Source organism: Harpia harpyja, chromosome 5 (genome assembly GCF_026419915.1).
Source record: "Harpia harpyja isolate bHarHar1 chromosome 5, bHarHar1 primary haplotype, whole genome shotgun sequence".
Classification (NCBI taxonomy): Eukaryota; Metazoa; Chordata; class Aves; order Accipitriformes; family Accipitridae; genus Harpia; species Harpia harpyja.
Genome location: NC_068944.1, coordinates 70,681,470 through 70,694,066, shown reverse-complemented (window position 1 = coordinate 70,694,066; position 12,597 = coordinate 70,681,470). Strand labels below are relative to the sequence as shown.

Here is a 12,597-nt window from a genome sequence, read left to right as displayed (position 1 = left end):
TTTTGTGCTGCCTTTATGCTGTTGTGCTGCCTTTCATGCTGTTCATTTTGAGCAATGATCTTGAGAAGAAATCTATGTTAATACTATGGGTTACCATTTATGCTTCTGCACTTCAGTGCACTTTATCCCTCCTCTCTGAAAAACGCCAACTTAGTATCTTTTTAGTGAAGAAGTCATTGAAATGCATCATTTTCAACAACATAAAATTATGGATAATTTCTGAAACTATCTACAGTTATCTGTTTCAATGATTACGAAGACAGCAGGTCCAACTAAAGCGCACTTAGCAAATTCCATAGTGTTGTCAAAATCTAGAATGCCAGATCTGTCCAGACTGTGTCAATAAAATCTAAAAAGCAGAAATATCATAAAAGGACATAGATTTAAAATAGCTCTTTCAGATTAAAAAAAACAATTACAGGATAGTCTGGATTTTACACCAGAGTTCTCAAATTGTAACCTATAGAGTCACAATGCATACACTAAACAATGCAATATATTAAATTACATTTAGGCAGGCAGGTGTTCCTGCATAATGCAAATTAACTTTTCTCAATAATTTCAAGCATCAACAGGAATGAGAAAGGAAAGCTTTGGGCACCTCTCCTTTATATATTATCTGGCTATTGTTTAAACAGGTTCATTAGAAAAGGAAAAGTTGTGATAAATAGAGTGGGTTCCATTCATTCTCCTGAAGCATGCAAGAATTTGGTAGAATCATGCGTGCTTAAGTAACATGACTTGAGAACCTGTGCTATTTCAAAAGTAAAAAGATGCCTTCTAAAGCACAGAACACAACAAAAACTATTCAACAGTGTAGAGTAACTCCAGAGTTTTCAAACCTGAACTTAAATGCTATGTTTTTCTTTTTTTTTCTAAGAAGAATATGAGGATAGGACACAAACAAGTTTCACCAGAGTTAGAAACCCGAGATGAACCCAAAAGACATATGAACTTCAGTTATAGAGTCCTAGAGATACTACTGACAGAGGCAGCTAGCTCCAAAACTTTCTATGAAATCTCTGAATTAAAGATAGCAAACTGCTTAGATTAGTCTTTCAGCCCACAAAGCTTATACTGCTCAAGTGGAGGGCTGGGCTGAATACGTCTGAAAACTTCTAACATTTGGGCAAAAAGTCAGTATGAAAGCTCAAGACAGAGTTCTATTGCATGGAAGAAAACTGTAATACATGAAAATTAGGAACAATACACAGGTCCTTCCAGAATGCAAAAAAACAGAAGACAAAAAGGGAGCTGGCAAATCAGTTCCTTAAGAGCTTATAACTCTTAAAATCATGTAGGTCCAAAAAAGCTCCATTAAGCTTTAAATACAGTATAAACTGTATCCTCTAGCATAGGTTGCAAGTGGTTCCATCCTCCCATGCTGGACTCAAGTAGTAATAAGAGAGAATTTTGTTGGGGAATGGTTTCCCCTCACACAAAGTGTGTGGACATGTCAAATATTTTTGACTCATAAATAAAAGTAGCTATAAATGAAACATATTATTTCTTTAATTAGACTCAGCTGTGACCAAGACCCAGCTCAACAAATAAACAGGCAGAAGTGTACTCGTGGACACTGGGTTTAGAACCAGCTTGCTCAGACTCCAATCCAGTCCCATGACGGAAGCAGGCAACAAAATAGATACCCGTTAGCATTACCAACTACACATTAAATGATCCAGAAAACATATCAGACAAGCCAAAAGTTAAATTGCTAGTAACTGAAGTGAGTTCTAATAAACAAGAAACAGATGGTAGTTGGAAGCTGTCGGTTTCTTTTATAATCTTGTTCTATGAATGGGCAAATATACAACTCCCAAAAGCACTTCTCTTAGTGGCAGAAGACATGAGATAAAAGGACATATACAGAAGTAATTTTCCCAGGAATCTGCAATTCTACTGCTATGCAACGTATCAAAGGCAAACAAAGACTGTCACATGTTTTCACGTGAGAAATTAAGTAATATTTTTAAAAGCTGAAGTGGCAGCTCATTAGAAATGCCCATAGCCCTTATTTTGACAAATTACTTTAAGAGATTAATAGATTTTTTTTTTTTTTCAGAGAGAGAAAGAAAGGATAATTAACAATCACCTATTTTAATCTACGCAATATTGATCCAAGAATCCAACCCGGCTTTTGCTACATCAGGTTAAATAGCTATGCTACAACTCAATGAAGTGATCACCTTACACTTTCAGTGGAAGCATGTGTGGGCAGACACCCAAGAAGGGGCTGTACGTACTAAATAAAATGCTTCACTGACCTATTGAGCACTGCAGCTATACTATCAGCTTAATACAAAGCTGTTGCTCCCCCCCCCCCCCCAGACAAGACTAAGTTATAATTTGAGTGCCATAATTATATACTTTAAGGTCGTGTTGTCCTCCTTTACTATTGATCACATTTACCAAAAAACTTCCCCAGAAAAGTAGAATAACTTGATTTTTTCCTCCTCTTACTTTATTGAACAATTTTCTCATTTAAATAAAAAAACCTCTTTCTTGGAAGCCAGTTAAAAAAAGTATATGGACACCTAACATAAACTGGATGAAAACCCACTTTTAGGTTCTGCAAATCACTATGTAAACCGTCCCCCCAATCTCTAATTGCCTCTATCCAAGTGATTCACTTAAACCACAGTAGCCAGTAAACTGTTACAAAGTGAAAGGCAGCACAGAGTTCCAGTATTGGGCTCTATGCTAACTCTGTGAGGGTGAACCAAGTCTATGTAAGTTTCAGAGGATTTTTCAGAAATATTTTCAAGTAACATTTTGTAGCAAGCGACAAAATTTCCACTGCAAACAGAAGCAAAGGTAGAGGAATGCTGACTGCCTCGCAAAATGCTACTAAGTTTTTAAAGCTGAAGCTAGAAGATCAATGAGTACATCCAGATTTAGTGTATATTAGTATGTTAGTAAACAACTTCATAAATTATTTTTACAAGTTTTAACAATATAAAATATTTTTGAAAGAAATACCACTTTTTATACTCCACACTCTCAGATCCCCCCTAAAGTGTGTTAGAAAAAGTGCTAATTCAGCTCAAAGCCAGTGGAAGACGAAGAATATGCAGATGGATGGACCCCAGAATGAGTGGCAGGTTTGTAAGTGTGCAGAAAGGGGGGGAAAAAAAAAAAAAAAGTATCCTCTCTTTCTGTGTGACATACACGTTTCAACCCTGTAACTACAAACCTAACTGGTTGTATACTGAATCTCTTTACCTGACGCTGTTGTAGCTACTCTTCCATCAGTTACTGCTTTGGAAGAAAGATAAGTAATCATCTGAATATCTTCCTTGTCTTTACTGGGATATTCATTACGGAAAGTGGATTCTGTGGATAATGGTGCTGTAACTTCCGAACTACGGCTTAAATCAAGAGGGAGACATGGTCCACGCTTCTCAAGTGACATATGAGCAACATCAGGTACTACATAAAAGAAAAAATGTAATATTAAAAAAGATACATAGGTCCAACAAACAACAGTTTGGATTGCAGCGTTACATAACATAGGAACAGCATACAGCTTTAGCTACAGTAAGTCAAAATATCCCATTAGATGAAAACCGTGAAAGGTCTAATTTTTAGGATTCAATTTCTCTTGGGCAGTTCTTTATTAGATTAAGATACATTACCCTCCAATTTTGATGACTGTTGGTTTTGACCACTGATGGAGAACACTTTTCCATCAGTAACTGAAGAGGGAGAAGAAACTTTTTCTACAGAATCATCAGGCAAGGAGCAAGTGGCTAAACGCTGTGATCTTCTTCTCCGTTGGCTATGTTTGTAGGATCTAGGGGAATTCACTGGCTGTGATGGACCTAAAAAGAGATCTTTCAATGTTCATGAAGCAGAGAGATATACCATAATCTTACTGCAGTATTTGAGATCTAAAGATGGGGAGTGCTTTAAATAACTCTTATTTGCAAAGCTGGTAATCACAGCAGAACCGGTAAAAGTAATTAAAAACTGTGACTACCAGGAGCAAAAGGAGTTATGCTCAAGATATGATTCTGCTTTTAGCTTATTACACATTATGAGGGCATCTACTTCCCCACTGATAAAGGCTGTTGTTTTAGGCAAACAGTGTACTTAAAATAAGCAACCCCCCCATATAACCCATGAGAGTAGGCTACTTATAATGGAAGGGGGCAATAGAATTTAACAGTAAACAGAACAAAAGATCACAGTTAAAGATCTAAAAAGTATGGATAGTGGTAACATACAAAAAATAATCAAAAGCAGTGGTTAATTTTATATCCCACCTCCCATCTTCTGCTAACCTGTTATCAATACTCCAGCTATATTTCAAATGCACACTGCCAACACATGGCACAGTAAGAAGGCTCAAGAACCTTATACTTTTTTTTTTTTGTAAAAAAAAGGGGGGGGAGAATTGATATAGATTAATAGAGGCCTGATTCATTAAAAACGAAAAACCCACACTCCTCTATATCTCTCCAATTTTACCCAGTTTCACAAATTCTGCCTTGGAAAACATTTAAGTCATTATTACACTGTAAAACACTGTTCTCTCCTTTCCTTAAGCAGTTTTTAGAGTCAAAGACATACAGATTTAAAAATAGACACAGCAAAATTAAATTTCCATTAGAGGTGGTAAAGACTTGGAAGTCAAAGTTGAAAGACAGCACTAACAAGATCTAATGTATTAAGTAACCAATTTTTAAATTAGCTAATATTTAAAATATTGCTACAGAGAAGTTTAACTTACTCCAAAATACAAACATGCTCAAGGAAAACTACTTACCATTATTTTAGGGGTGGGGAGGGAAAGCATATTACAATATAGATGACCACTAATATTTTGTGGGGACAAAATACAATTTATACCTGTGTGCCCTGAATAAATAAAGATGGCTGAATTTGTACCCCCCCCTCTCCCATTCATTTAAAGTTATCTGTGAGAAAAGATTAAAAGAAACTTATCTCCTAAGGGAAAATATCAAATTAAGGTTAAGGGGACACGATGCAGGTTTAGTCTCCCATCCTCAATCACTATTCTAAAAAGGAAACAAAAATGTAGCTTTTGACTCACTGGAACCCACATTTATTTTAACTCTTGGCCTCATCATTTAATGTTCTTCAGGCAACAAAGAGTCTGACCCTAAGCAACACTAAAAACCTAATGTAATCTCAAAAAAAAATTATAGAAATTTTAATATTCACAAAAAATAGCATATTCAAGGATGCAGCATGAACCTTTCCCTGTTCTTCTGAGAACCAGTATTTTGGTACTTTGCAAATCAGTTACACGTGTTTGAGAAGCTTGTATTTTTCTGAGACAAAGAAACCTGACTTTTTTATATTTCCCCACCACAGATCTTGAACCCATCTTCTCTTTCACATCGTATTTGGAGGAAATATCACATAAGGTGAAGAATGCCACAGCCAACAGGTACAGCATATCAGCCTGCTGAAGGTGGAATTTCTCAGAGAAGGAAGGGTCCACAACCAAGGTGTACATCTTTTCTTTTTAATGAATCAGGCCCCTTCAGAAGAGAGGTTTGATTTTTCCTGTATCACTGTTAATACTAATGTGAAGATTTAAGCTGGAGGGAAAGCCAACCGTTAAAAGCCACGACTCCATAAATATAAAAGTATTATTTAAATGTATTATTTCCGGTAGAGTAATTCATATGCCTTATTATCTGACTTGACTTTTAAAATACTGAGCTACCCCTAAATCTCCCGCTTGGACCTTTTATTTAAAGCAGATTCATTTTTAAAAGCAATAGCGATTTACAACCAAAAAAAAATTTCTGTATATCTCTTATAAGTAATTACGGTATTTTTTTTAAAATGTCTGTGCTCACTAGTTTTATTTATCACAGAAGAAGGAAGCTGAGAGACCAGCGTCAAATCCTCGACTTGTATTAATTCTGGGGAAAGTGGTGATTTAGGGGGCTTTATACACCCAGAAGAATCTCCAGATTCTTGTTTGCATTTCTTGCTGCGAGCCTTTCCTGAAGACAAAGTTGAGGATAACAGTGCAGGTTTCTGAATGTTGGCAGAACTGCTAATATCAGCTTCATTTTTTTTCTGACTTTGTGGTTTAGGTGAAATCTCCTGAATAAATAATAAAAAATTGATACTTTTATTTCAGTTTCTTCGCTGTAGTTCTTGTATTCTATTTTGATTTTTTTAAAAGCAACTTTAGTATTCAAAACACATTTTAAAGCAACATTATTTTCAGTACAAATGAAAACTATTTAAAATTCATCACATTAAACAACTTTTTTAAAGGAGCACCATCAATTAGTTTCAGTGTTCAGAACACCCTCATTTCTTACTATTTGAAATATATGCAAAAAGCCTGAAAACAAAACATTTTTCCTCTATTCCCATTTTAAAAATTCACCAAAGTCTTTTCAGTTTCTGTCTCTTTGATTTTCAGTAGACCAGGACTGCCAGTGCTTCCTCAAAGTATAACTTGGAGAACACTTGTTACAAGCTAGAATACATACACTGATGTATAATCATAGAACATCTCAATTTGGAAGTGACCCATAAGGATCATCAAGTCCAACTCCCTGCTCCTCGCAAGACTACCTAACACTAAACGATATGACTATCATCCAGACAATCCCTGAATTCTGACAGGCTTTTGCACTGCTATGAGCAAGCGATCCTTGTTCAGGACTGCAGTTCTAAAAAAAGTTGCCAAGATTTTCCCTTCACGGTCCTCTCCCTGACCATAGCAAAAAAAATTGAAAAAGTTCCTCAGGAAAACCTTGTTTAACACAAATTTCATTTTTAGAAAAGAACCTGAAAAAGTTGATAATGCTCCTTTAAGGAATGTCTGAAAACAACAAAAAGTTTCCAAATACTGAACACACTCTCACAACAACCCCTTTCAGTGCTGGGAGTCTGGATTTCACCACATTATATGTTTGTGCAAACACATGAAGAAATCACAACTTCTAGCACCACAGGGTTAAATAGATTGCTAACTGTTGGGGAAAAATGAGCAGATAAAGAGTTAAAACAGTTTTTGAAGAAAAAAAGAAAAAATTCTACATATAATGCAGTTTTCCAATTTCATCAATTTTCATCCTTCTTAACACACATACTTAATTTGTAGACAATTAGCATGCATTGACAGACATTAGCATTTTAGATTTTTAACTGGAAGTTCTTCCTACTTTACTGAATAAACTGTGCATGTGTTACAACTTGCCCAGTAATGGCAAACTACAATATCTGAACATAATTCCTTAAACCTGTCCCCTTTCTTGTCCCAGTTACATCATACAGCATAGTACCATCTATTAAAACCATAACTAACAAAGTAGAAAGATATTTCTAGAATGTGTGCACCACTTTATCCAAACTAAAAACGTCACATTTCTGATGATTTGAGGGTATTATTGGGTTTTGTTATAAATGGCAATTTTATTTTCCACTAGAACTTTCCATGTTCCAATGGAGGGGGAAAAAAAAAAAAAAAAGTAAAACAAAAACCCACAAGTGCACGTTCTATGTTTGCAAAAGGGCACCCCTGAATGCTACATGAATAGCTTGCTGGAAGTATCATGTAAAGATCCGGTGCAAAACATCCCATTCAGCAGACATCAGTTCTACCTTGAATAACTCAATTACACATGTACTAAGTGCAGTTTATTCATTTAAATAAAATATTCCATGAACTGTGGAGTATACCTATGCTGGTTATGAGAGGTATTACCAGAAATTAATTAGAGTCGTAACTTGTAAATAAACAATTTTATTGTTCATCTTCACAGATGTGAAAGACATTACTACAGCATCCATTATTTTCAAATTACAAAGTTATTTAAACAAGATTAAAAAAATTAAATTAATATTTTGATAAGGTGCTTAACCTCTTAACAGGACAAATTAACATTAAAAACCTTAATGAATTAAAGTTATTCATCTAACCAGGTCTTGGTCAAAAGGAAATATAACATGACATACCCTAATACAGTTAAATAAACTACTGTATCTGCAACTAATCGTCTGAGGTTTTGGGTTTAAGACAACTGTAAACTAAAAATATATAAATATAAATAAAATAAACTTCCATCAACAAAGTCAGTTTCGGCTATTGGCCTGAATACTTCTACCATGTTCTGTATTACATTATTAAAAAAACCTACAAGATATTTTACCCATTCAATTTTATAGCAGTAGCAGACAAAACCTCTAAGGAACGTCAGCTTTGCTATTGGAAAACCTTTTGGGGAGGTTTATAACTCGGCCATTTTAATTTGAGTTTGGGCAGGAACTTAGTGAAAAAAGCTTTAAGCTCAAAAATTTTCCTCCCCACAGTTAATCATTTAAATATTTGCGAGGTTTCTGGTTTTAGTTAGAAGCAAAGGAATAGGACAATTTGGGATTTTAGATGCCTCTTTAAAGGAGCTTAACTACTATTTCCAAAAATGAGTTTTTTCAGACCATTAGCATGTAAACAATGACAAGAGACATCTTTTTTTATGTTTAATCAATAAAACAGAAACAGCCGAGTTACTAAGTTTAAGAAGTAACAAAAAGGTTTTAGTAAATATGCACTGTAGTTTATACTGTTGCATACACAGTCTATGTAAACCACAAAGTCCCATTCACTCTAATGGGATTCTGCATGATAAGATTTACATTGTAATGATTCTTCCAAAAACAACATGCTGTAAGCCATTTCACAGTTTTTTGCACATTGAAAATATCACACACAGTAGCAATAAAATCATAGCATCTTTAATATGCAAAAAATTTGAGAAATGGAATGTCATGTCAATACATTGTAAACCTTTATGCAAAATATCGGTCAATGCATTGACACCGTAGTGGCTCAGTTAGCCGTTACAGTGACAGCATTAAAAACAGAAAATCATGTTCCATTGACAAGATTTGCATCCAACGCAGCGTCAATGGAAAAACCACAGCAATGCAGTTATATATCAGCTCTAAAGAACCAGTACAACCAAAATATCGAATAAAGTTTGGGGTAGGGACTGTTCATAGAGTGTGCCGGGGCTTAAGAACAGAAGTGCTCTTTTAAGAATTGCAAGCAGCAAGGCTATTTTATTCAAATGCTGCTGTTAAAGAAGAATGAAAATGAATACAAAAAAGCTGTATTAAAACTACATTAAGGCTCTGATTTAAATCATTGGAAAACAAAGATGTCCTGAATCAAGACTACTGTTCATCCTTAGCTTGCTTTACCATGTTTAGGCATTCAGCCCTTTTAATATGCAAGATAATGCACAACTCGGAGTCAAGCAATGCCTGAACACAATGGAAGAAGCCAAAGATAAAATGGCAGCCTTCAGGTCCTGCAAATATGCAGGTTTAAAAATCAGACCCTTAACATTATTTAAAAGTTTCTTTTTTGTATTTATTAAAATACACACCCTTGCAAAATGTATGGCTCATTGAGCAGTTCATAAAACACATACAAGCCTACAACACCAAATTCGTACAATATAAAAGAAACTTCTTTTAAAAGAAGTTCTACGTGATGTCAAAAACCCTGTTTCAAACACAAATTACATTTGTGTAAGGGCCTTTTCCTAAGCCAGTCATGGTCATGGTTCCAGCTATAAAACTGGACCTTGGGACACTGGTCTCCTCACATTTGTTGCATGGAGACTTCATTTTTTCTTTGTTTTCTGTTAGTTTTCTAACACAAAAGCTGATTACTGAAATCCAAGTCAACACTGTGTTTAGAGACAATTAAATTCCATACTTCTGGCTCTGCCAGAAATGTAAACATAAGATCAATTTTCAGTTCCCTGTTATATCTGAAGGGGCAAATTTTAATGTTGTAGGTACTACATCTCCATGGCACACTCCAGTGGGAACCTTGCAAAAGAATCAAACTCTACCATTTCATACCTGCTCCAGGACTGGAGCTGTTTCTTTGTTGCCTTCCTTTTTTTCAGCACCATCTGCAACAACAGCCTTGGATGCCAATAAACCTTAGGAGAAAAGTTGCAGAGATTTTTAGTTAGAAGGAGCTTGCAACAAGAATTTGTGGAAAACAAGGCAAAACAGTGAGACGAGAAACATGAACTGCTTATATCTACCAACATAATTATCTCTGAAACAGCTCCACACAAAGCTGAACACTTTAAATTAGAAGAAACAAAAAGTTAAAGGACATTCCCATGATGGTGTCCTTTCACAAGAGGTACTTCTCTGGCATTTCCACTAACAAGATGAAAATCAAATTATCAACTGTAAAATAATTCCTCACCATCCTTATAAAGCCCAAGCACTTGGGCTTTAAAACCAAGCCTGCAATACTTAAGTAAGTTCTGAGAGATCAAAATTATTTACAAACCTTTTCTACCTCTCCCCTTTCCAGTCTTTAAGAAATTCCCATCAGAATTTGTATTACTACTTCTTAACTCTAACACATGCAAAACTTTCTTAGACATAATAGAACAAGGGATTTAATTTCCAAATGAATATTCTGAGCAGTGGAGCTCCCAAATTACCTCAATAACAAGACCATATTGGGAGCAAATACATCAGAATATGTCACCTCATTCATGAACTCATATACAATACCACTACTACTGAAAATCTGTAAAACACAAGGAAACATAAATAGGAGAAAGCTTTTTGTCGCCTAAGCATATAGCAATAGCTTCAATTCTACTTCACACAATAACTTAACTAAGCATATAGCAATAGCTTCAATTCTACTTCACACAATAACTTCAATTACCTAGGTACACAGAGAAAGAAAAAGTTCTATGCCATAAGACAAAGCAGAACTGATAAAACCTGAAATACACAAATCTGAATAAAAGTTACTATTATAATCCCTGGGAATGTCAATATTAGAGGTGGAGAGTTTAAGTCCTCAAAAATAACTTGAGCTGACAAATCCACAGGAAATTCCTGTTGCATTCCATGAAAAATTAGATATGCTCAAAATTAATTTACAGTGCACAAGGTCCAAGGAATTATAAATTAGTTAAGCCTGGGCTCTCAGGAAGTGTTCAGGACATTAATAAACACCAAAACACGCACACAAAAAACCACTGTGGTATTTTGCTAGAGAGCTATCACATTTCAGCATTCCACAATAAATACTAGGTGCTCTGTTTCCTTTACTCTTTATGTTAGATTAAGTTATGCTTCAGTGTACTGGAAAGCAGTTATGTTTTAAATAAACTTTTTCAGAACACCATGTCCATAACAAGAGCTGTAAACTAATTGATTTTACAGCTAAATAGGTTAACTGAAAAGCAGAAACTTACTTAGCCCTATTACATTAATACAAATAAAATTATCAGGTAAGATTGTAATTCTGCATTAGGCTCCATAAAAGATTTAGGTTCCGTGGACCTAAATAAACATTTGTAACGCAAATTATCCTGTTTAAATCAAGTTGCAAAATTAGCTATGTTCTCTATACTGACAATCATACATTTAAATTGAAAAGCATAAAATAATTTTCAAAATTAAGTGAAGTAGAGTTTTAAATACTAAACAACAAACTACAGCCTATAAGGCAGCTTTTGTGGTTCTACAAACCACAGGCTGGACCAGAGAAGTGGATGCCCCATCATTGGCAGTGTTCAAGGTCAGGCTGGACAGGGCCTTGAGCAGCCTGATCCAGTGGAAGACGTCCCTGTCCATGGCAGGGGGGTTGGAACTAGATGATTTTTAAAGGTCCCTTCCAACCCCAAGCATTCTATGATTTTTATTTCTAGCTAGATGCTCAGTGCTCAGAAAGTAAAGCTGTGAAATGAACCTAGATTCTGTCAGACCTGTGAATATATAACCCTTCTTTCTTCCATTTTCTCTACCCCATTACTTATTTTTCTAACCAATCACCATGTCTGTAGAAAGACAAAAACAACTCCACAAGCTACTACAGCAGCAGGACTACAGGTTCACCATCCTCTGTCAGTAACAGCACATAACAAATAAAAAGCATGGGGTGGCATAGTGAATCAGAACTGTTTTGCTCTGTAAGCTTGCTGCGGATGTTATCTGTTCTTTTAGGTATCACACTGCAGCAGGAGATGTGGAACCAAGCATTCCAACAGAGGCAAAAACTAACTGGAAGAAGACATGAATACATGCTTAGCAGGAGCCATCCTTCACCTTCAGGAAATGTAATTTCCCCCAGTGGCGGTAGCAGAGGGAAAAGGAGCAAAGGAAGCAACTTTATTTTGTTGAATGGTGAGCAAAGAACACCAGATGCAGCTGTGGTCCTTGTGGCAGACAAGGAGAACCTTCTGCAACAAATACTGAATGCTGAATTGAAATCCAGGAAACAGTTCCCTTCAGACAGCCTCTTACAACCACATTATTTGCTCTATTTCCTCAATACAGCCATAAGACACTTGGTAAATGAATATTTTCCTAACAGCTACAATGCTTTGTGATTCTTTTGTAGCCATTCTGATGGGTACATCAGCATGATTCCCAACGTTCCTTCAAATCTAAAAGCTCATGTCGCAGACACAAACGACAATTTACAAGTATTTCAAGCATAAGAAATACACATGTAGCAAGAGAAAGTTTGATCATCAGCAGTTACATTTTCAAAATACTCTATTATATGCAACAATAAAAACCTACTACAGTATGAGT

General features: G+C 35.5%; 1 protein-coding gene across 12 annotated transcripts in view; it reads right to left on the bottom strand.

Annotated features, from left to right (window-relative positions):
- The window catches only part of PHF20L1 (PHD finger protein 20 like 1), a 60,485-nt gene that overhangs the window by 27,582 nt on the left and 20,306 nt on the right, over positions 1-12,597 (bottom strand). For 11 of the 12 annotated variants that reach the window (XM_052787507.1, XM_052787508.1, XM_052787512.1 and 8 more), the window contains 4 exons: positions 9,877-9,959; positions 5,838-6,090; positions 3,639-3,824; positions 3,226-3,432 (listed from right to left, as the gene is read on the bottom strand). In XM_052787507.1, coding sequence (XP_052643467.1) covers positions 3,226-3,432; positions 3,639-3,824; positions 5,838-6,090; positions 9,877-9,959 — 729 coding nt within the window. Of the gene's footprint in view, positions 1-3,225; positions 3,433-3,638; positions 3,825-5,837; positions 6,091-9,870; positions 9,960-12,597 lie in introns of those variants that run through there. The other variant, XM_052787517.1, reaches the window with a different exon arrangement.